This window comes from Pholcus phalangioides, unplaced genomic scaffold (genome assembly GCF_987345545.1).
Source record: "Pholcus phalangioides strain wild (caught in Gottingen) unplaced genomic scaffold, Ppha-v1.0 ptg000015l_1, whole genome shotgun sequence".
NCBI classification, from domain to species: Eukaryota; Metazoa; Arthropoda; class Arachnida; order Araneae; family Pholcidae; genus Pholcus; species Pholcus phalangioides.
The window spans coordinates 93,115,128-93,141,205 of NW_028301608.1; the positions used below are offsets into that span (position 1 = coordinate 93,115,128).

The window sequence follows — 26,078 nt, forward strand, 5'->3', positions numbered from 1 at the left end:
TGTAATACTTACAGATAATACAGTAGGTACGAAGTAGATTTCTTTTTCCACCCTCACCTACCTTTTCTCTTTCGCTCTTAGATGTATATTAGAAGGATACCTCACGGAGGTAAAAATAACTACATTTTTTTTCGTAGGGTTGCAAAGCTTCGCGGTGATGAGGAGAGAGGAAAGAAAACAGATTTTTTTGAATTTATTCCATTAAAAACGTTTGAAAGCAATATTACGTCCTTGGTCGTAAAGTGGTTAACTCCTTTAATAACTTGATAGCAATATAGTAGGCCTATCCAATAGACAATGTATCTTACCTTGATCCATTAGACCAGCGGTTCTCAACCATTGCTCCGCGGAGCCCATGGGCTTCTTGTGCGCTCTCCAGGGACTCCGCGGTTGCTCGAGAGTAAAAAAAGCCAGTAAAATTTAAAAAATAATTATAAATATTTTTAAATAGTAAATTAAATCAGTAACTATTATGAATAATTAAACAATTAGCGTAAGCGCTCCTCCATAGAATTTTTTTACTAAAAAAGGGCTCCGCGAGTCAAAAAGATTGGGAACCGCTGCTAAAATCATGATTTATATAAAAACATAAACAGTATCAAAATCTGTGTAATTTACTTTGATAACTTAGCAAGATTGTTTCCATATAAAGCGTCAGTAGTGCCGCGATTTCGAACTTGACAGGATATGGATATTTTACTCACCTTTTCTTTCATGTACGCCCTGCTTATTCACGTGCAAACAAAAAACAGCTATTTTGCAATACGTAAAAAAATAAAGCGCAATAACAACCTAATGCTTAAAAATTAAACACAGGGTACTTATAGGTAACAGGGTGTAGGGCATTGTATTGACGAACCATTGATCCTAGACGTATACTTTCGATTAGGAAAAGTATCAAAAAAAAAAACTGTGTAGAACTCAGATGTGTCATTCATGTTGCAAGAAGTTGTATAGATATCAAAATGAAATATTACTTTTTATACCTTCCCCGTGTGCCCAAAAACCAAATGAAAAAGTTGCTGCCCTGCCTGTCCTGACGCCAAATAATAAAAATCTCCACGTTTCTGAGTGAAACCACTCACTGAGATATTTGGACGTGAAAAACAGAGGGAAGTTCGGAAAAAACAGCATTAAATGTGGGGAAAACGGTTTATCCGTATTTAACTCTATTTTTTCAGCAAGTTTCCCGATTTCCAGCCAAGAAAGTTTTTTTTAATTTTCTGAAGACCATGTGTTGAGACGTTTTCAACAGTGGTAATGGGTAGAGTAGTCAACGACTTTTTGGGTTGAAGTGCTGAAATATGTATTTCACGTAACTTATGTGGAACAGTGAGGCCGCTCTCTGGACTAAAGAGTCATGTTGGGGCAAGTTGGCATCCTAGCGGAGAAGCATAGAACATGTGTTATATGCCAGCTTACCGATTTGGTGTAACCGCAACAAAACTGTGCGAAAATTAGAACGACCAGTTCAAGTAAGCGATTGACGTACTTTTTTGGTGGACATGGGATCTGTAAATTTGATGACTTTCTTGTTCTTTTGGTCTTTTATAATTACGTGATTATTGGGTGCTTAATATGCACATAAATGTTTTCTGAATTTTTTCACTGAAATGAATGTTTTGTGGTTAATAACTTCCATTTATTCCTCAGGTCCCCCATTAACCGTCATGCTATGTCAACTTACCAGAGAGGTTATGCAAACTTCCCTCATATCTGGGGTAAGTTAGCATAGTTTTAAGAATTTTTAAACAGATTTGATGAAATGAATGTACACTTTTGAGTGATAATTTCGTCCTTAATTTGTAGCCAAAAGTCTGCTATCCGTAGCATTATCATTTGTTGTAAGTAATATAAGAGAAAGAAAAAAATCATAAAGTAAAAACTGTCAAATATATATCCCCGGTCTTTCCTACTAAAATTGTTTAAACTAAATATATTGATGTTGTACTCACAAGTGATCTAGTGATCTTTCCATTCGCAAAATGTTCTTTTTTCTTTTCGGTGTTGACGCTGCAACATTCGTTAGCGATATTTCCATGCATGCAATATACTAACACGTTCTCCTTGTTAAGTGTCGAATCGTACGACCTCGTATAACCGTTGCCGTTCCTGAAACAGTCAAAGTTTATTTACCAAGACGGATATTTGTATATTCGTATATACAAGTACAAATAGAATAAAACTTCTGTCATTCATGGATAATTTATTCACAGGGTGATTCGAAAAGTTCTGGTGAAACTTTGAAGGATGGAGGTGGGGGGTTCTGAAATGCACATTTCTTCTCATTGAATGTATTTCCGAAAATTTCGTATATAGCCAAAAGAAGGCGCTGTTAAATCCAGTTAATAATATTTGTTTATATTAGTTATATTAGTTTCTGCAGAGGAAGGCGTCATTTTCCACTTGGACACTCAATGGCATGCAACGGTACGTGAATTGAGAGCTTGCAGATGCATGGGAATGTATGAGGTTTTTATGCAAAATCTAAGGTTGTGCTCGAAGTTCATCTGCAGAGTTCACCAGTAAAGCAGCGGAAATGAGAGGAAGCTAGATGGCTTTTCTTTCCGAATCCAACTCGGCAAAATATCAAGGAAATTTCTGCTTCCTTGAATGTCATTTACTGCCTAAACCCAGCACCAACGGGCATATAGATTCTGTATTTAGAAAAAAAAACTTATTTTGAGACCGCACACACAAATTTGCACCAGAACCTTTCAAATCTCGTACACAGGGTAAATTTCACATAATCTGCTAAATGAAAAAGGGGCTGATAGACAAACCCTTGCCAAATATAAAACACCGCAGCCACTTTAGTCTATCTCTAACCGTTTTCGAGTTATGGAGGATAGAACAGAAAATAAGGGATAGAATTAACATCGTCTGAAGAAAAAAAACCCGAATTCGGAAGTTCCTGAGAGACGTAAAAGCAAACTAAAGAATATATTTAGAAAGAGCAGAAAACATCCTTCAATCAGTAACAATCAGTTTCATCAGGATATCTGGATCTACTTGTGAGCTACAAGCAGTGCCGTCTTGATGCATGGACTCATCCGGCCACAACCCGAAGAAGCCTCAGAGAGAGACAGAGAGAGAAGAATGAGAAGTAGTTGAACTTTTCGAGAATTTACTCAAAAAAATCACTTGGCCCGTGGGGCCCCCCCCATGATGCTCTTAAGGTGGCCCTTGCTACAAACACTGGGAGATTGGTGAAATGCAAAATCGAATAATCGCCGAAATCGATTAAAATGTCTACTTCGACGAACGTTGATTTCATTGATGCATTGCAAACAAAACCTAAGTGTCTTTTAAACTGGAAAACTGGATTTTTCATTGTATGCTATTTTGAAATCTGGTAGAATGAACAAATGTTTGGCAAATTTGACCGCGGAATTGGAGGTAACAGATTTTGCATTCACCAATCTCTCAGCGCTTGTAGTTCGCCATTAAATCCGGGTATCTTGATGGAGATGGTGTGTGTCACCTTATAGTATTTTTTCTGTTCTTCCCAAATATGTACTCTCTCTCTGATTTTCTCTCATTCTTAGTTTGCGAATAGGTCTTTCACAAATTTGACAAATTCGGGTTTTTCACTTTGGTTTTTACACCTGACATATTTTCCTTCTATCCACTATAACTCAAAAACGGTTAGAGGTAACACACAGTTGCTATGGTTTTTTATGCACCACAGACTCGTCTATCCTCCCCTTTCGTGTAGAAGATCGAGTGAAATTCGCCCTCTATACTGTACATCAATATTTTTCAGTAATATTTCCTGGTTGGTACCATGTGCAACCAATCAGAAATGAACCTTTCTCTAGAGATTATATAGCACATTGTTTCCCAACTGGTACTCCCTGGATCACTCCAGTTCCATAGTATAAAAAGCTGTGAAATATTTTCATTCGTATTTTCTATAAAAATATCAATATGGTAGAAACATCCATGTTTGTTTGGGTTCCGCGGAACAGTCTCATAAGCATCAGGGGTGTATGTGTACTATGATAGTCCTATCTCTTCCATTCAAGGGACTTTTCGCTCTTTTTCAAATCAGCTTCATTTCATAAGGTCCCTGAGGAAAGCGTATGGCGTTCATCCTATCGAAAAATATACTACTTCGGAGCCCAATATAATAATAATAATAATAATAAAAAATAAGATGAAGTTTGTGTGAAAAGGATTTTCTCTCCGAAAAATTCCGTCATGCATTTTGAAGGGAGAAATAAAATAAAAGCGAGAGAGAATATTATCAGCTGCTGTCTCTCCTCGGGGAATCAAACTCATGATCTCTCTCCCGCTTTACGGCTGACAGAGCTTTATGTACTCGAACACATTCAGCGTACGATGCCTAATACGATACCCAATTTTTCCATTAGCTCCTAGAGTTTTTAGGAACTGCATTTTTTCCCCCTTCAAATGATTGATAAAAGTGACTGTAAAACTCCTCATTTTTTTTTTTCTCATCCTCATTTTCTACTCTTTGAATGGAGATAAAATATTCATCTTCGCTTTAGAGCCAGTTGAGACATGAAATGCCATAAATTCTTGGTACTCATACAAATAACACAAATACACTCGTACTAGTTATTAATCAAAATACGAAATGTTACTTTCAACTTACAGAAGCTTTTTTTCGTCACTCAAAACCATGGTGTATTGTTTTTTCTTTTCCTTATTGTTGTATATCTTTATGGAGATCCGGAACAGACGCTCTTTCGGGTTCCCAAAAGTTCACTTTATTATCTGGAACAGACTTTCGTTACAGTGCTGGTCCCAAGAGTTTGCTTTTAATTAATAGGTGCGCTGCAACATAGAATAATCTAAATTAGTAGGAGTTTGTGCTGTTTCAGCGAAAAGTTCAGCATATTTTCTGAATATATTTCTCTCGCTCGTAACTATTTTCCGATGAATTTACACATTGTTTTCCGACGTGTGCATTTGAATTTGAGAATAAATATTTCATAGGAAACTGTAAGAGATTTTCGTATATACTAGGGACAGTGTATAAATACCTTAACCCTCTATAGTTCGCCTACAATAAAATGTTTTCACTCTTTTGCAAAAACGAATGTAAATTGCTGCTGTTAGCGTATTTTTAATTAATACAATACATCAACACAGCAATTTAATTAATTGCGTGAATTAATTAATTGAACAACATGATTGAGTTGAATTTTTTAATTAGGAGGAATAGTTTCTTTTTAATTTTTTTTAATGTTATCTATAAATAGATGAAATTTTGCTTAGAAAAATCTAATACTTTTTACTTTGAATTTTATTTCCAATAATTTAAATTTGGTGCGATTTTGTAAATCTTTGAACATGAGAATTCAGAGAAACTCTCATATAAAAGTATTGTAGTTACATAACTGTACTTTGTACTCTGAAATGACTATAAGATGTGCTTTATAAAATACAGTCCACAATGTGATCACATTCGGGACTCTGTGTTTCTGATGGCAATGATTTCTATAAAAAAAAGTCCCGTTTGCAAAAAAAGTTTGGTTGCACGGGCCGTATGGTAAACGAGTATTAGTAAAGCGAAACAATTTTATTTTTCTTTCCACATAATTTTGGTGGCAAAAAATTTTCAATCTCGTTCCATTATTTTTTTCATTCTGTTCCAAAACGGGACTTTTTCCTTTTAAGCTAAAATCCTGCAATTTCTTTTTCAGCCATCGTATGCCATTAGAATGGAACTTACAAAGGTTTTTAACAGGTGGCTGATGTGAAGAGATATTTTTAGAAAGAGAAAATATTCAATTGCCCCAGCGGAGAATCGAACCCACGTCCTTTCACTTTCCGGGTGAACGCCCTAGACCAGCGGTTCTCAACCAGTGCTCCGCGGAACCCTTGGGGCTCCGTGTGCACTTCTTAGGGGCTCCGCGGTGACTTAAGGAAAATAAAATAAATAAGTAAATTTTATAGATATATATAAAATGAAAAAAAGAGGCCTACAGGGTTCCACCATAAAAATTACATACAAAAAGGGCTCCTCGAGTCAAACAGAGCTCCGATATAATAGTTATGTACTGAAAAGGGCTCCGCGAATCAAAAAAGGTTGAGAACCGCTGATCTATACTATCTAAGTTGTTCCTGAAACGCGGATGTGTATGCCTTTTGAAGCACACGTTACAAAGCATCTTAGGAAAATAGCTTCCATAGAGTAACATGGCTAGAGAATCCATTCAAATGTCATTTCCCACGTTCTTTTTTTTTTTTTTGCGAGGACATTGCACATTTGTGATTCTGGCATGACGTAGCCGATATATTGGTTATTGTACAAGCAGAATTTGACAAAATTACGTTACAAAACAAATTACAGTATGATACATGGTAATTAGCTCAGCTGAATGAAGGCATTCATTAGTTTTGACATATTTTTTAATAAAAATTTCTTATTTGTAAGTTTTTATTTTGGAGAATCTCTCATGACCCCCCACCTCAGATCATTGACACGGCCCACGGTTTTCGCACCACTGTGATTCGCTCTTACCATAGTTGAATAACAATGTGTTTCAACAAATGAATTACTTTCTCGCTCATTATTGAGCAACGGAATCTCCTAAAAATACATTTTGGGAGTGTTGAAACGTCTGTTGAAAATCATTCGTGTTCGAGATTCCATTCCGGTAAGACGTGTTTGCGTCTAACCTCGAAGGAAGGCCTCTGTATGAGGCTTAATCTAGATTCAGGTAAGAATCACAGTTTTTAAGGCTTCGGTCGTGGGCATTGACACGGTTAGGTAGCTCTGGGAAGGGTTCCCAATGTCTTCGTTTGATGTTTTTGTGGTTCGTTGTTCTTTCTCCCCTGTTAGTTTGGCTTAGCTCTGTGGACCAGAGAGGTACCGAGCATCGTGACCCCCGGCAGTTTGAGTGAGCGAACCCTTTGCGTTCGTCCTCTCTGCATTTGGAGGTCAGTTGCTCAGCCACTTACACTGAACATCGTCGTGGCAATGGTATCACTGGCTCGTTGTTTCGAGTCACTGTGCCAATGGTGCCGGGTTTTGAGGTGGTGGGCTAAGGGTTCGCAGAGCTGAGCAGAAACCGTTTCATTCAAGACTACTGCAGTCAAACGTAGGTATGTACACTAAACCACTGTGGTGGTCGAATGCGAGAACCCGGGTTCGAACTCCACCGTCACCACAGCGGTGGTGAAGTTTGTTTTCTGTGGTTCCCGTAAAATTTTCATCGGGATGGATAGGATTGACCACATGAGTTATCACTATCAATACACCGTCAATTGACTGCTTCGACAAGAGGACACTTGTACCGTTTGAATTGTCTAAGCGGAATGGGGTGCTCCACCCCTCTGTCATGTAATCCTTGATCGATCAAACTTTTGATTGCTCCTGTGATATGATTTTACACAACTTTCTATAATTTATTATTGGTGCCCGTTGCACTTTGACTTTCACTTGATTCTTCGATTAACATAATTATTACGATGCACTACATTTAATCTTTGGCATATCAATAAATTCTGGTTTCACCTGAGATACCCGGGGGGGGGGGGGGAGCTGAAGTGCTTACGTTGATTTTTGCGTCAGTCTGGGTGTCTCGCGGTTTCTCCAGTTATAACCGAAGTGACTCCACGATGATCCAAGGAAAGCCGCCCATTAAGTAAAGCCACCCATTTGCTTAGCGTAAGAGATTTGGAAAGTATTAATTTGTTTACTAGTGTAATTAATGAGATGATTAAATACAGTAAAATCTCTCTTTTGCGGTCACTGGTGGGACGAAAATAAAATTCGTCCGTAAAAAATGGGTGACCGTTTATCAAGGATTTCAATGGTATACTTTTATTACACCAAGGGAAAATATTATTTGGCCGTAAAAGAGGGGTGACTCCATCAGTGGAGTGTCCCCGTTAAGAGAGGTTTTACCGTACTACTGAACCGCACATGCATCTCGTAAACATTTCTCTGGGAAATTTCTAAGGAATTTGTGCATGCAGAACGTGTTGTGTGCATATGCGTAACTCCCAACGTACAGTCAAACTCGGTTATAACGACTTCGGTTGTAACGACACATCGGCTGTAATTATTGACTGTTCGTACTCATTCCCATAAAGAATAATGTTAATGAACATTGCTTATAGCGTCGATAAAATGCAACCACCTCGGATACAACGATGAATTAAATTATTAAATTAAATTTGTGATCCTCACGTATTCCCAAGACATCTGCATGATCCTTCCAGGGATTTTGTTCGTAAACATTCATGCCCGAACCCAGACCTGCACAGTGAGAGGCTAGCTTCCTAACGGCTCGACTGCCAGGCGGCAAGCGTCACTTTTGTTTCCATGCTGATGACGTTTTCTCAAGAAATTGTTGAGATTAGAGCTGATTACATCCAGGGGGAATGTTCGTCTGTTTTTTTATACCTAACGTTGGGGAAAAAGATTCATTGCATGTATATCGTAACAATCGTAAAATTTGTCGAACAGGCTTTTGTATATATATATCAAGGTCAGGTTTCAGAATTCGTCAAATATGAGCTAATTATAGGTGTTACTTCGAAGATGTTTGGAAAAATTCGCTAAATCAGAGTTCATTATATCTGATTCCGATAGTCATCTGGATAATAAAATGTTATCACACGGAAATGGGACCGATTTATCCCACTTACCAATACGAAATGTCGATTATGCATAATAACCGGCAAATGTGATGAATTTAGTATGATTCATCCTGTCACGGACGACGCTTGGGTATTATGCATAATCGACGGTAAAAGTGATAAATTTAGGGAAGTTTATCAAACTTACAAAAATGGTAGGTGATTACGCAAAATAAATGGATTTATCACATTTACCGTAACATTATCACCCTAATTATTATAAAGAGCACTGATTAACAGGAAAAAAAACGAGTCGCTATAACCGCGGGGTCGTTGCATTTTCATCGACAATAATGTGGGATGAATATATTTATGTGATTATAATTAATTATAGTCATACTGAGTCATAATTTTCATGATATTATTTATAAGTCATGTAAATAATCTTAATTATTGATTTCAAAACTTCAACTAAGCCTTGTTGAAAATAGAGAAAAATAAAAGGGGCAAGGTTCGTTAACATTATTCTCTATGAGAATTAGTTACAACCGCCACTTATTGACGTTATAACCGAGTTGTCGTAACAACCGTGGTCGTTCTAAGAAGGTCGTAGAGCGAAAATATTGAAGTAATATTGAAAAATTATGCAAATCAGTCATTATTGAAGAATATCTTATATCCTCGATTCGTGGGAAAATTCGCCGACAGCAATTCGTCTCGCCACGCAATTCACCAATATGAAAATTTCACGGACAAACAGTTCGTCACGAGTGAGTGAGTGATTGAGCGATTGAGCAAGTAAGTGAATATGTGAGCCAGTGAATGAATGTGTGAGCGAGTGATTGAGCAAGTGAGGGAATGTGTGAGCGAGTGAGGGACCGAATGAATTGGTGAATCAGCCAGTGAACAAGCTAGTAAGTCACTAAAGTGTTCATGTGCTCACCAGCTCACTCACTCGCTCACCTGCCCACTCACTTGCTCACCTGCTCTTTCACACGCTCATCTATTTACTTACTTGCTTACCCACCCACTAACTCTCACTCATTCACCTACTTATTTTTCCACTCACTTGCTCAGCACTTCTTCACTTATTCTTATTTCTCATTAACCGTCACTCGCTCAACCGTGAGTTTCTGTTATCCGTCATCGTTTTAAAAAAAAAATGCGTGAGTATCAACACAAACAAACAGGCATCTTTAAAATTGTCCACGGATTACTTTTAAACCTAACTGCAGCGGTTCTCAACCGGTGCTCCGCGGAGCCGCTGGGGCTCCTTGTGCGCTCCTCAAGGGCTTCGCGGCCACTCCAGGAAAATATAAAAAAACAGATATTTGAAAAAAAAATTATAATTACTTTAGAATAATAAAAATAAATCAGTAATTTTGCTAAATAAGTAAAAAATAGGTCTACGGGGCTCCACCATAGAAATTATATGCCAAAAAGGGCTCCGCGAGTCAAAAAAGGTTGAGAACCGCTGCCCTAGACCATTAGACAATGAATTTTCTCTCTTTTCAAAAATATATTTTCGCATCAGCCAGCCGTTAAAAACCTTTGTATGGATAGCATAGGGTGGCATCATCCTCGGATCAGAATGGAATTGTCTAATGCACGGGTTTCCAACTGGGTTCCGTGACAGTTTCTCGTGGGCTCCGCATGATCGAACGCCACGGAATCCTTAAAAATCCCGGAACCGAGAGAGCTTAGAAAGAAGAAGATTTTACTGTTACTGATACTTGCAAAGCTATTGTTTCTTTTGAAATAAACGAGTTAGTGCCGTTTAAAAAAAATCCAGACCATTTGAATGACTAACCTAGAAAGTGTGTAAGCGCGTGAGTGACCAAAAGAATAACGAGCTGAGCGAGGGACGAAAACAGTGACTTACAGGGTGTGAAAGCATGTGAACGACCGAAAGAGTGACATAGACACAGAGGCATATTTACGGTGTGAGGGAGAACTAAACGGATAGTCCAAAGCAACTGATTTAAAGGAATGAGTAGTCAAGAAAAAAAAACCCAGACAAGAGAATGGATGGAATTCGACGAAATTTATCTAGCCCACAGGTGACAGAACTATAAATCTGTCTCCGGAGGAGGCCACAGGGCAACGCCTCCATCGGATAGCCCTAAAATTATGTGAGTCTTGTCAATCGCTCGAATTTCCGAATGAAAAATTAGGTATTTGCCAAAGTGGCACGTGCTATCATAGACTTAAGATATAAATAGACCGCGCACGCTATTCATAAAACTTGTCGAACGTGAAGAAAAGATGAGCAGTATTGTCGGGGAAAGAACAGGTTCTGCGCTATTACATTTGGCGCGTTTTCGCAGAAGCTAGGATGTTGCTGTAACGAAATTTGACTCAATTCGATAAAGGTTGATGAAAACTTTCCTTCATTTTTTCAATGAATTTCACTCATTTTTATGTGAAATATTTAGGGAGTATCAGATTTGAAAAAATAAATTCTATAAAATAAACAAATATTGGAAAACGGAACAACGTATATGTTGTAAAGCCTAATTCATTTATATTTTTAAATATTCCCTTCATTCACTTTGTCGCTTTTAATTTCGAAAATTTATTTATACTAGGGGTTATTAAAACAAAAATATATCTTTCCAGAACATTACAATTACTCTATATACTCATAATTAATGTATAATTAATTATAATGCATCATATTATGTTATGTAATGTAACACATTCACACTCATACCATATTCAGTCATGAAATAATATTCAAACAATAAGAAAAAGTTTCATTTCTAACATTCCTGAAAAACCTTTTATAACCTCATCACACAAAACTGTAAACACTTACATAATATTTCAGGATTAAAAAAATAGATTTTACTCAAGAAAATTACAGAATCTCATCATCAATTTCTCTAAATTATAAGAATTAAAATTCCATGTAGAGTATATATGTAATAATTTAAAGTGTGTGTGTATATATATATATATGTATATATATATATATATATATATATATATATAATATTTTAGGATATAATATTTCATATATATAATATAATATTTACACATGTCACATATATATGTGACATATGTAATCTCTTCGCTCCAAAAGTATGCATATGTTAATCTTAATTTAAGGTATTAAATCGTTCTTAGAATGATTCTTCTTCAAGATAACATCTGAGGTACACAATATATGACTTCAGGTCTTAGTACAGATATTGACTCAAAAAATCAATTGAATAATTAATTTTCTTGTTTGAAGCGGCAATTTCACATACAACAAACATAAATTAATGAATAAAAAAATTTCTTTTCTGTAATAGTTTTATCTCAGGTGTGAAGAGGGGTAAAAATGCTATTATTTTTAGAGGTTGTTATGCATTTTTATGCAAAACTGCAATTGTCTAGAGGGGGGGGAAGTTTTCCTCACATTCTATTTAAATAGAATATTTTTCATAAATTTCTCCTTCTGAAAAGCATATTTTCTTCCAAGTTGAGCAAAACTCGAATGAACTCACTAGCTTGCCAAATCTCGCCAAATCTTGCGGAGACGTATATTTCAGTTAAAACTTCATAAAACTCACAATTTCAATCATTTATTGCCAAAAATTCTATTAAAACATTTAATAATGATTCATGACATTTGAATTTTACCAAAACTTGGAACTTAATTGAATTAAATCCAAAATGGAGTCGTTAAAAACTGAGATTACGTCAGAAATCCATTGCATCGTCAATTTAATATTCCAATTTTTAATTTATAAGAAGAGGAATAAGCAAAAACGTATTCCCTTGTGAAAGGATACTGGCCCCCCTTTCCTAAACCGCTCAGAACATCCGAAAGCTGCGCAAGTGTTGGCCATTCTAATCAAAAATAAGACAGCGCGTGTAGATCGTCATACGAGTAGCCATAAGGAAAGCATTGCCAGCGAAATTCCCTGACCAGCCTTTCGACTGGAGTCACGTGACTCCGGATCTTTGCTTCACATTGTAACCCCTCGCGCGCACTCTATAGTATTATTACTCTGTGCGTGCTATTTATTAGGTCACTGGATCCCACTATCGTGGAATGCCCCTATGAAATACAGTGCGGGTCATGCTTGGGGGCCCCATGCATTAGGATGACCCTGGCGTGGTTAATTAGAGAATCAGGCGATATCTTCCTTCTTCAATTCAGAAACAAACAAAATGAGCGAAACTTTGATCATTTTTGTTACACACGGTTATTTTTTGCACACGAGCTCTAATTAAAGCTTGACCTAAAATTTATTGCCGATTCCGAATGGGAGCCTTTTTTATACTGACGGAGAGTTTGGTGCACTAACCACTTGGTGTGGGACTCCCTGCGGGCAGCAATCTTTTTTTTGTGGTCATGCCGCCGTTTTTGTCATACCCCAGCGTCAGAAAAATTTGTTGACGCGGGCGAAGCGGATATCGAACTCGCGATACCTATAAACATCCTTTGGTACTTTAGGCGAGTACCAAAGCATGTGCCAGCTCATTGGTCTGGGCTGCCGTGCTCATGAGCACCAGCAGTCAATGCTTGATAATTAATAAATATCCTCAGTTTAAAAGCACCGCAGTCGTGGTTCTGTTTTCGTTGGAAACAAAATTGTTGGTGTAGTGGCGCCATCTTTTGTAAACATATGTAAGGAACATAGCCAAAGATGCGTACGTATGCATCCTCGTGTCCAAGTTTGAAAATTTCTGGTCACCCAATTCAACGCTTTCTCTACCATATTCAGTACGTAAATGAAAAATAATATTGTTACACGTTGGAACTCCTACTGCCATCTATATACGAAATATAAAAAATACTAAACATATGCCTGCTTAAAAAAATCCTGCTGAGCTGAATAAAAAGTTTAAATTTCGATGGTATTTATATTTTCCAGATAGTGCGCACATTTTCTTTAATTCCACCTACACAGACCTCTTGTTACTCTGCGCACACAATTTCGATATATGTGGAATGAAAAAAATACCGTGCTACCTTATAAAATATGGAGAATTTTTCTCTACGTTGCGAAAACACAGCAACATCCTCAGCATTTAAGGAAACAGTTATTTTCCAGATATTATGCTGAGGTGAGCGATATGCAAGCCCGGTATGCAAGAGGCCTGGGTTCGAGTCCCGGCGGAGACGTGATGACTTTTCTTTCCGAGCTCACCTCAGCATAATATCCGGAAAATAACTGTTTCCTTGATATCTCTGGCTGAGAAAGAAGCCATCTATATCTATCCTCAGCATTGTTCACCAATACGTATCTAGATGCGTGATGGACGCATCAGAATTCAATTTTACTTCTCAAAATTCAGGAGTAAAAATACGCTTTCACATTTTAGGTAACTTTTTTTCGAGTTGTTTTTATTTTTATTTTTTTTTCAGAAAAAAATGGAACCCCTCTTTTCACAAAATTATTCCTTAAAATTTTGGAGGATTGAAAGTACTCTTTAGTCTTTTCAAACAACATTTATCCTCATTCATCCGCAGACTCTAAACGTTCATTATTTTGTAATTTTATTCACCATAAAAAAATGGTGCCTTTCTTAGAGTCCCTTTTGTTCATAACCAACGAACAAGTAAAAAAACATCCAAAACATGCCTTCTAGAAAATAACTACACAGTACGGTATGTACAGTAGAATCCCGACTATCGGGCCTAGTCTCTTGGCGCCATGATATCTCCAAATCATCGGAGGTGTCACCAAACTTCACTAAGTTTGTTGCCAATTTGACACTGTTTACAGAGAAATGCGTTAATTTTCATTTTTGCATAAGATAAAGACTATTTACAAACGAAAAATGGCATATTAAATGATATATTTCTGAATGTTCATGTTGCTAAATGCTAAATTCTATTGCTAAATGATATTTTTATTTAAATTTCTGTCATTTCTGAAAATTTCGACTTAAAGGAAGGAAACGTCCACTTGAAGGAAGAAAACTTCGAGTTAAGGGAAAATTTAAACAGAAAAAGTTTTGGGGCTGACTGAAAACTTCGACTTAAACAGATATTCGACATTATTGGAGTTCGAGTTACCGCGAATTGAATGTATTTATATTAAGTTAAAAAAATTGGTTTTTAAAGGGTTTTTTATATGGTTTTATTAGGATTTCATAACTTTTTTTTTGGTTTTTGGTGTTAGGTTTTTTATTAGTAATTATTTTTGTGTTTGCATTTTTCATGATTATATCATTGTTTTATGATGTCATTATTATTTGTTTTGTTCTTGCTATTGTTTTATTTTCTATTTATGTTACCACATTTAAACATCTTTTCTTTTTTTATCTTCCATGATCATTAAAACATGTGATTTTCCATGTATAGTCATTTCAGTTCATCGTACCCTTGTATCAATAAAAGGCCACCATCTATTCAGCAATTCATTATGAAGCCATCCTATCAATGCGTTATAGTGCTAATGACCAGCTCCTAATGGGTATACATTATGCAAAAGCATGCTCTAAGTGCAATGGAATGGCAATATGAAAAGGCCTGGATACAACACACACACACAGTACATTGGTGTGCATTGCCATTCATTCGCAAGACATCAGGAGCTGCCGACACATTGTTTTCACCTATTCAGTGTTGCATATATGGCGTGATAGATGATAATTACACTGGAGAACATTTTTTTTTTTTTCGTTTTCTGCTGCATAGATTTTGCAACTGATCTAAGTTATTTTCTTATATCACTGATTTCAAATCTGAAATCGATTTCTCTCTGCAAGCTCTAGTGCATAGTTTCCCAACCTTTTTTGTCCCATCGCCCCCTTCTTCAGAAATTATTTTCTCCCACCGCCCCCCAACGCAATCCAACCCATAGGATCCTATGTTATACCCGTAGCTTCTACCGCCCCCCTGGAACATTCCATCGCCCCCCAGGGGTCGTTAACGCCCACGTTGGGAATCACTGCTCTAGTGTTTATACAATTGGATATTATATGCTGATACATGCTGAATGCTGAAGGTTTCCCCCGAGCTATCGACTAATGACCTTCAGTTGCAGATGCGATAAGGAAATGAAATAATCTACTTTCTCTTTTTTTTGTATACAAAAATTGCCACGTTTTCAAGACAAATAAAACTCATTTTATTTGAATTCATTTAAATGAATTTTATTTGTCTTGAAAACGTGGCAATTTCTGTATAAATTAAAACCAAGCAAAGTTTCTAATTTTTGTGATACTTTCTCTTTAGTGTTATTTTCGATGTCAGTTTTGAACTGAGTAGATAGATGCATTTTGTATCTCATTCATGTTTTCTTCCAGTAGATGTCCAAATAGCCCTAATACATTCTGTGATGTACGTGGCTGCTGCATACTTATTCGTCAGAGGCATAATATTTCATTGTTTGTGAAGCGTGCTTAGAAAGCCTTTTTTGAAATTAAGAGAACTTGAGGAACAAGACAAGAAATGGGCCCTTCCTATTGTGTATCATAATTGTGAGGAAATGCTTCGTGACAGGTCAAAAGGAAAACGATACGGTGTGCATTTTGGAATTCCCATGGTTTTGTGGGAACCCACAGATCACATAACTAACAGATATTTTTTGCCTGGTCAATACAAAGAATGTCGGCAAGAGAAATCGGCACAAGATCTCCTACCCTGATATTCCATCCGCTATTCAACCACTCTGAGCAGCTCCCTATTCCTGTGTTTAATGGTTTTTACCCATCTGAGCAAGATCAGCAGTGAACAGATCAAGATCACCACAGTGTGGTGTTTGTGACATACAGCTCCCAGAAAAATGTTTCCAACATCTGAAGATTCTTTATCTTCTTAATAACAAGAATTCGTCAGCTTCTCAGTAGTTGTCAGTCTGTTTGTCATGACAATTAATGAAAAAGATGAAGTCAGCGTGGCTGTCATTTAAGACAGTTATACAAAATTCTCTTGGTAACAGAAAGGCAGATAACTATGAGATTCTGGTTACTAGAATGCTGTTGGATTTTCGTGAGCTCGGGTCAGGGCCAGAACTAGAGCGGGGCAGTGAGGGAGGGAGCACGGACCACGGGTGGAAAAATTTAGGGGCTGTCCGTTTTAGGTGGGAACAAAGAGAGAACACCATTACAAAATTACCAAATTCTAAAGTTGTGGTTATAGTCGCAAATTCTTCCAGGAAAAAACTGAATTCAGATTTGAAATCAGCATACTTGAATTAGGTAAGATCAAGTGCTTGTATAAATTCACCAAAAATTTCGTTTCCCCCCAGTGTTATCACCAAAAAACCTTTCTTATTTGGCGGTCTTATCCCAAGGTCAATTTATTGATAGCGTTTTTGATCAAAACTGTTTTGATGGGCGTCTTCACAAGCATTGTTATTGATGTTTTATTTTCTGATAACATTGTTTTATTATTATTGTGAGAAATGGGTAAGGTGCATGGAATATACCGAGTGGGACTCATCGCCCTCCATCTTTGAACAGAAAACTTTTTTTGCCATTCTTAGTGACGTTTAATGGTTAAAAAAAACGGTATAGAGAGCAGCTGTTGACAGCCAATCCCTAGCTTTCAGGAACTGTAGCCATGGGTCATACACGTATATATGGGATTTTCGGATATTTATGTGGCTTTACTTATCTGATGTTTTTTCTACGACATGCAAACAATCGAAAATCGAATCCCGATGTAGTATGTTTCAACATGAAAAAAACAATTACATTAAAATTAAAATTTTTCCGAGCATGATTTTTTTTTTATTCCTCATCATTTAAAACAAATACAGTATTACGCAGTGTATATGTTACGGTGAGGGTGATAAATCAGGATACCATTCATAACAACCGGTTATTTATGCGTAATGTATTATGCATAATACCCAGGCGTCTTTGGTAAATCAAACTAAATTCATCACATCACATTTGCTTGTTATTATGCATTATTGTCATTTCGTATTGGTAAATATGATATATTAGTCCCATTGTGTCGTGATAAGATTTATCATTTAAATGATCGTGCTTGTCAGTCTTGTCATCTGAACCGTATATAATGAATTCTGATTCAATGAATGTTTCCGAACATCCCGAAATAACTACTATTTGACAAATTCGCAAATCCTAGCCCGATATAACCGAACACTCATTTAATAAATTTTACTATCGTACCCTGATATAATTAGGTAAAAAACTTTTAGTTTTTTTTGTGTATACAATCACACCTCAATATAATAAACTCCCATTTAATGAAGTCTACAATTGGACCTCTATATAATTAACCCTAATTTAACAAATTCCATGATCGTACCCTGATATTACGTATCATTTTATCAAATTATCATCACGCATAATTTTTTTAGCCTATCAAATTCACCATCGGCACTTGGCCATAATACCGGTAAAGTGATAAATTCATCAAACTTACCAAAATTATTGGTGATTATGTGAAATAGCTGGTTATTCTGCATTTATCGCATTTACCGTAACATATACATTACATTGATGCATATTAATTCAGCACTTCCCTGACTAGGACGGATTAGCTCGTCTCAGTCTATTTGGAAGGAATGCATATAATGTTTGTCGTTTGGAAATATAACGGTTGAATTTTTTGTGAATCTCTAACTTGGGGGTGTCTGGTCCTGTAAGTGCTGCTTCATTTGTTTGATGTTACGCTTACCGCCTTGGCGCAGTAGGCGTGGTCTTGGAGCTGTTGTGTGGCGTCACGGCCCTGTTACTTTCTTCTCGAAAAAGACGACATCAGCTTATAAAACGTACTGTATCGAAGACCATTTTAAATTTTAGTTTCTTATTTGACTGTTTTAAGGGGGGTGACCTCTAGATCAGTGGTGCGCAAACCATTAGTCGCGACTCCGCCGGGGGTTGCGTCAATGAACTAGTGGAGTCGCGAGAGATTTTTCCAAAATAAAAATTTCCAAAGAATAAATTCATTTTTTTCTATAAATATGTCAAAACTAAAGAATGCCTTTATTCAGCTCAGCTAATTACCACGTATCAGACAATGTAATTTCAACAAATTCTACTAGTACAATAATCAATATTATTGGCTCCGTCGTGCCGGAATCACGAATGTGCAATGTCCTTGGAAAAAAAAATAACGTGGGAAATGTGACGTTTGAATATTTACACTGTCCATGTTACTCTAAGCAAGTTATTTTCCTAAAATGTTTTGTAACGTGTGTTTCAATAGCGCATTATTGAAACACACTTATGTTACATTCGCGTTTCAGGCCCAACTTAGGTAGCAAAACAAGGTATCTAACCAGCTGATAAAAAAAAAAGAGGAAAATTTGTACATTCGTGCTTCTAGCATGCGACTGACGATATCAAATCTACTTTTACAGCGTGAATTAGAGAGAATCACTCGATTTTAAATTGTACATTTCTTGAAAATTATATATTAAAAGAAATTAAATATCTTTGGAAGTCAATATCGCCTAATCAAAATCGAAACAAGCGTTCCGAATAGTGCTTTGAGGATAACACATTTACTTGCAAAAAATTGGGATGCGCCAGAAAACCGGGACATATGGTTAGCCTATGTATGGGTCGACGATAAACTTTTTGGTCAGAAGGGGGTCGAGCTTCAAAAGTTTGCACACAACTGCTCTAGATCATTAATGTACCAAAAATATTACATGATAATTATTTCATTTTTTTCATAATTTGGTAGTCAAAGGGTCAAGAAACTTAATATTAAGATCATGGGCATTAATGCTGTAAGAGCTCTAAACGGATGTTATAAATCTTGTTCGGAAGCCAAGAAAAAGTATTCATTCTATGGAATGAATGAATTCTTTAGAATCCAGGTTTTCCTCATTTTTTTAAATATTTAATTTTTCGATTGCTTCCAATTTTGAACTTGGGCTTTCAGAATTTTCCGAAATTATTTAGAAAAATTGGAAAAATGCAACCTTTTTTTTTTTCATCCGGATCTGATTTTATTCTGATGGCAATTGTTTGGCAATTAATATGATCTTGAATGAAAAAATTAAAATTAAATTATTGATAATTTTTATAGATTCCGGACATACATAAGTTGATTACTGCTACTAAAAGACTAACATAGCCGATTCCTGACGTCCTTTATAGATCATAAAAAAAGCTGTTGCATGCATCGCCGCCCATTGTGGAATATTTTACGATAATTATAAGCTTGTGCGGTCGTCTTAGTGCCATCTTTTTCTTTTTTTTTATGAGAACTGTAGCTCTAATCAGGTAAGACTACACACAAGTTCTGAGCCAATTTTGAACTCTCACAATGCATATATTGGTTCATCAAACGAGTTTCTTACACACACACAAAACTCGTTAAAATCAAACTTCATTTCTCATCTACATGAGATACTGAACATGTTCTCGGTCATTATTTAACACCCGATACTGTGTTCATAAGAACTTTTTCGATTCAAAACAAAAATTATTAATGACGAATCAGTATTCATGTTAGCTGTTTCGTATCGAAACAGAATTCCATAATCTCTCATACCCCAATGATGTTGCTGCTTTGGAGATTAAGTTAATGCCACGTACAAAAAATAAAAATAACTCTCACGAAACTAATGAGTACAGATTAAAATCCCACAAGTTTTAAAAGCTTTCGATGAGCTAACAATTTCAATAGATTTAATTAGTTTCCGGAAACTTTTGTTATCCTCGTAAAAGCATATTTATCAATAAAGTCTTTAAACGAAAAGATATTCTCTAGTTTTCGGGGCAAAATATGACTCACTAGCATCGAATATCTTATTTTACAGAATTTATGTACAAAAAGTAGAATTCTAAAATAGAATAAATTCCTACTCACGTTGTTTAAGATTCCAATTAGCATGTTAGGTCTCAGATGAGAGCTCACATTCTTAAGATAACCGCCATCTTTGCAGGGCTCAAAGCTATAAGCAAATGCGAGAGTACGAAAATTTTAAATTCGATCTTATCTCTTCACCCCTTTACTTCTTATAGGAAAGGTCTTCATGGTTTTATTATTCAAACTGTCTTATCCGCCTCAAAAGACATACTTCAAAGAAAATATTGTTTTTAAGCGAAAATAACAAAAAAAAAAGATTACGTTAAGATATGTGCCGTATACACAAACGTACGTTACGTTTATCTCTTATTGTCGTTCGCAATATATGATAACAGCAAGAAAACAAAAAAGAATTTCGGGTCATTCTCAAGTGTTAAATATCTCTTCAACCTTCTATTTTCATTTGCAACTCCATTGAGATGATGTAATTAATTTCTGAGATAATTTGTGTTTTAGGAGAAATCAATTTTAATGTTCTTCAGTCTGAAGGGATCACTCATTTTTGTTAATTAACTCTCGAAAGTGTATCTACAACTCGTCTACGAATATTAGTTGTGTAAATCTACTCCTTGAAATGAAACATACTCTAGTTGGATATGTTACTGCCACCACACACACACACACACACACACACAAAGCCCGAAATTGGTCGATTAGCGACGGGGCCGGCTACTTCGCGATTTGACCAATTTTGTTAAATATTTGAGTAATAAAGCCAGTTCAAGAAGTGGCCGGTGATTCCTGGCTAAAGTCCGATAACAAAAGACATGATTCGGGAACATCGTCAAGTTGGCGTACTTTTTCGTGATAATTACGTCCAGTTAGTTATATTCAACCATCATACCGCAGTCACGATGTAGTAATCAATTTAATTTTTTCTCTCCTAAATTTGACCGAAAAACTATATGATGTTTATATAATTGTTTTTTATATTTTTTCCTCTCAAATTTCGTTTTTTTTTTCTCTCGTCGCTATATACAGACATGTATCACACATTGGTGATTTAAAAAAATGGATTTGGCTCCCACCAGGCCGTCTTACATCAGCTTATCGAGATTTGGCCAGGGATCTCCGACCACTTAGCGAAATGACCGGCCAATAACTTCTGCAATTCGGACTTTGGCCAAAATTCTCGGCCAATGCGCGATGTGGTCAGTGCCGTCATGAATTGGCCGCACTTCGATCTTTGGCGCATTGACTAATATAATAACGCGGTGTTCCCTTGTTAATACGAATATTTTCACACTTACTAATATTAAAATTAATTAATTACGTATTTGAGTTTTTCACGTTAAAAGTATCAAACACCTGTTTTTTGGTTCATGTGAAATTCGGTATACGTGAACATTTTTTATGTAGTTTCGACTTCGTCTAAAACATTACCCAAATTGCCAAAAAAAATAATTTACTGCCGTGTTACTCCTTGAAGAGGTGAGTTGTGTCATATAATAATGTGGAAAAGAAAAAACGGGCAAACGAATAAGCATTTTTATCTCTTTAATTGGTAAACATTAAAATACCCACAGGAAAAAAACTTGAGAGGTTATATTAAGTATATGAGGTACCCTGAATGTTGTTACATAACAAAAAAAATATGGTCTATATTTAAGGAAATATAGGATGTCACCTACAGGGATCACATTGGGTTCATATGACTTACATAGATTTTAATACTTTAAAAATTACGATTTTTTCATGTTTCCCAACCTACTTTCCTATCATTGTTGAAGAATCAACACAGCAATATGTCTCCTCCACGCACGATATTTCCCTCCAAAATTCAAGGATCAAAAATTATTCTTGGTTAGCCTGTCAAAATTAGGGGACATGTGTATTTTTATGTGGGTAGTGTATTATATAAAAATTGCAAAACATATCTTTTAGAGCAAGTGTGCGCTCACTTTTGGAGAGTGCAGGCCACTTCATTAGCTTAAAAACTTGTTGCGAGCCACTTGAGTTCTGTAAATGTGCCGCGGACGACTCAAGTGATGTGGAACAACACCGCGGGTGACGTAAGTGAGCTATAAATGTGTCCCATGCCACTTAAGTGATCTGCAACTATTCTGCAAGTCACTTAATTTATTTGGGAATGCGTTGTGGGTCACTTGAGTGGCAATGCACTGCTTAGTTCGTTTATATAAAATTAGGTCGCGGGCCACATTTGGCCCCCGAGAGCCACGGGTTGAGCATGTATGTTTTATAGGTTTTGAAGAACGAAAAACAGCACAATCAGCTGTCCTTTGTCAATTATTCCAGAAATTAAATTGAGCAATGCATTTCATTTGATGTTGTTTTAAATGTTATTTCAATGTATAAGAAATTTCTATGAGTGGTGCCATCAATCGTTTCAAAGCACTTTCTTAATAGATTTACTATTTATATAATAAGTAAATAGTATAGTAGATAAAAGAAGAATCTAACAGATACTTCTTTTATCTGCAATGTGGTAGTGTTTACTTTTCTTTTCTTTCCTCTTATACAAGTGCTCATAACAATGCAGTGTTCTGATAACTCACGTTAATAAATGATAACATTTGTTATTGGGAAATTTCAACATCCATACGTGTGATTTGAACCCATTCCTTACTTTATCTATCAATTGTCTTACTTTTCTAGTATACAGTCAAACTCGGTTATAACGACCTCGGTTGTAACTGTACCTCGGCTATAACGTTGATAATTTGTGGTCCAGAAAGATTCCGATAGAGCAGTAGTTCTGCTAAGAGCCACGACTACTTTGGCCAATTCATGGTTTATGTGCGGCTCCCCAAAATAGTTTGGTAGATATTTCCCCATATGGAAGAACCACTTCAAATTATGAGTGAACAGGCACACAAATCAATATCTCCAGTTAACCGCGATGCCCCTGATATAGGTTTGCAACGCCCCTGACAGCCGGAACGCATACTTCGAGAAACACTGCGGTAGAAAATGATGTTAACGAACCTTGCTTATAACGTCAATGAAAAGTAACCACCTCAAAAAAAAAATTTCGTCACCCTTTGTTTCCGTTTCAATGACGTTTTCCCGAGAAGTACCTAAGATTTGAGCTGATCATATCCAGGGAGAGAGAATGTTCATCTGTTCTATTTACACCTGACTTTGAAAAAAAAAATGAAGATTTATACCATGTTTGACGTTCTGACTTGCTCATTGACATGACCCACTAAAACAAAACATTTCTGTATTTTGCATTTTCTGACTATGAAGAATGTTTTGTTTCCCTGTTGTATTTCTCCAAGACCATGACGTAGTATAAATAGAAAATTATTTTTTTCCCTCCACATAGTTTTTTATTGACTACTCAAAACATTGGCACAAAACGCATTTTTGAACCCTCAAACTAAGCAAAAAATAATAACAAACCAAGTGGTGCACATAAACATGCAAATAACCTTAAAATTTTCTGCTTTGGAAGAATCATTAATCGCAATCTACCACATTTGTATTATTTGGCAATATTTCGATTTTTCCACATGTGATGTATCTTTCTACTATAGCGATTAAAAGAGTGAAAGAGAACAGATAGGGTTGAAGGGAGAAGAAAGATCTACTTTGTGCCTGCTCTTTTATCTTCTTATCTATTATACTGTTTTACTCTTTCATTTCTTTATCTTTCTTCCTTTCCTCTTCTATTTTTTTTTCTCTTTTTTTTATTTTTCTAACGGGAGGTTAGGTTAACATATTTATCGCTTATGTATCAAGTAGAGGTCATCAGAATTTGTCGCCAATCGCTTGTTAAAGAAGGGGGTTAAAAAAGTTACATGCATTTTATTCTCGAGATGTGGTAGAAATAAAAGCATAGGAAAATGAGGATAAAGCCTAGAAAGTAAGACATAGTAGGACATTTTACCAAAAAGTACGAAAAGTAGGACAAGAGGGAGCTCTGAGTTATTTAAGAAAAAATGACGTCATTTAGCAACATGTTTGGTGAGAATCGTGCGATGTCTCGTATAAATTGTCCCTTTTATTTTTCGCCTATTTTTTTTCGATCAAATTAGTTACCCTGTAGAGAAATAAAAACTTCATGCAAAATATTTGATTGCCTCTGACTAACTATTTCGTTAAAAAAGGTCTTGAAAACGTGAACTTCGGTTCTAACGACACCTCGGTTATAACGATAAAATTCCATGCAATATTCAATCTTGTTATAATCAAGTTTGACTGTAATTTTCCCTTTATCTTCAGTTGCGTAGAAATAAACAACTCAGCAATTTACATATTTATCTAGAATTGGCACGTGGAAAAGCATCACTACATACGGGCTATGTGTGTGTATAGAACTATTTATCAACTTAGTAGTGTTAAACTGAAGAAATATTGCATTCTGAGCGATCTTTGTCGGGTAGCCATTCTAGTTGGTACAGTATCTCTTAGTTGGCGGCGCTACCGCAGCTGTGCAACGTAATGTGTTGAATAATAAACTGCAAATCTTTGACCAGTTATGTATACGTACAATGTTCGTATCTCCTGTATTGACGATTCGAGCGTTGGTTTCTACCCACGACGTCGATTTCCAGGTTATCTGTTTGTCGTGAATGAGGATTTGCTGATAATTTCCGGTAGACCTTGCCGATCATTTCCCAATGCACCACTGGTAGTTGAATGAACTAAGGTTGCTAGAACTTCAAGTTGCCAGATTGGCTACCAAGCCCGTATTATGGCAGTTTCCGACGTGACGAAGTGTCTTGAATCACATACCTCAACGAACCGGGCTGCATTTACGAAAAGGTGGCAAAATAAAAGTACGGTGAAAACCTGTCTTAGCGGACACCTCTCGTTCACCCCAGTTTAAAAGCAAATTAATAATTTCCCCGTATATAATAAAACTATGTTTTCCAGACCGTAATGATTGACGGTCACCCCTGTTTTAAGGACGATTTTTTTTTGTCCCACCGGTGTCCGCAAAAGAGAGGTTTTACTGTTCTCATCCAATAAATATAACAGGGGTGCACACAACATAAAGCCAGCAGTCCAATTGGAGAATCTCCGACAGATTGTATCGGCCCGCGAAAGATACCATTACAGAAAGTTCAATAAATGCCTAGGCTGTGTTCACATTTCCTTCATAAAAATACGGGAATTCGGGATCAATATGGGATATTGCCAATAATCACAAAAAAAATGGGAAATGCTAGTAAAATTGCAAATTGTATCCAAAAATTTTTAAAAGGAAGTAAAATAGTCAATTAAAGCCAATAAAATTGTTAAAGTAAGTAAAATTGCCAATTAAAGCCTTAAAAAACTGTCAAGGCAAGTAAAGTTGCCCTCTCATCACTAGATTTGCCTTGGATTTGCCTAGATTTGATCACTTGGAATGGGTAAAACTGTAACTTTACGTATGTATTTACGTATTTTCTGTGCCAGGTGGGGCTTTACCAGGTCGAAAACATGAGACAACGATTAACTTGGCTTGTATGTTCCACAGATACGTGAAATGAATACATTTATATGACATAACTAATTATGGTTGAATCGTAATTGCAATTATATAATTTATAAGCCATGAAGATAATCTTAATTCTTTCTTTCAAAGACTGAAGTGAGACTTGTTGAAAATAAGCGACAACAAGACTTTTCATGTAAAAAGTTTGAACGGCCAAAATTACGGAAATATCCCGTAAAATCCAGGTGATGTTGTCACTCTGTAGATGCAAGTTTCTGGCCCGGGAGTGGCAAAAACACCGCTGCGTCCCCCCCCCCCAACAAACGGCACAGTGGTAGTCAGCTGAAGTTGGAAAAGCAAGTTCCAGACGCAAATGTGAGC

At 36.3% G+C, this 26,078-nt stretch overlaps 1 protein-coding gene across 1 annotated transcript in view; it reads right to left on the reverse strand.

Annotated features, from left to right (window-relative positions):
- LOC149077070 (proton-coupled zinc antiporter SLC30A2-like) overlaps window positions 1-20,541 on the reverse strand; it is a 33,623-nt gene extending 13,082 nt beyond the window's left edge. Inside the window, exons 1-3 of the mRNA XM_089244803.1 lie at window positions 20,312-20,541; window positions 4,622-4,803; window positions 1,956-2,112 (exon numbers count right to left, since the gene is read on the reverse strand). Of these exons, the coding sequence (XP_089100929.1) occupies window positions 1,956-2,112; window positions 4,622-4,650 (186 nt within the window). The 5' untranslated portion in view covers window positions 4,651-4,803; window positions 20,312-20,541. The remainder of the gene's footprint in view (window positions 1-1,955; window positions 2,113-4,621; window positions 4,804-20,311) is intronic.
- Between the last annotated feature and the right edge of the window lie 5,537 nt (window positions 20,542-26,078).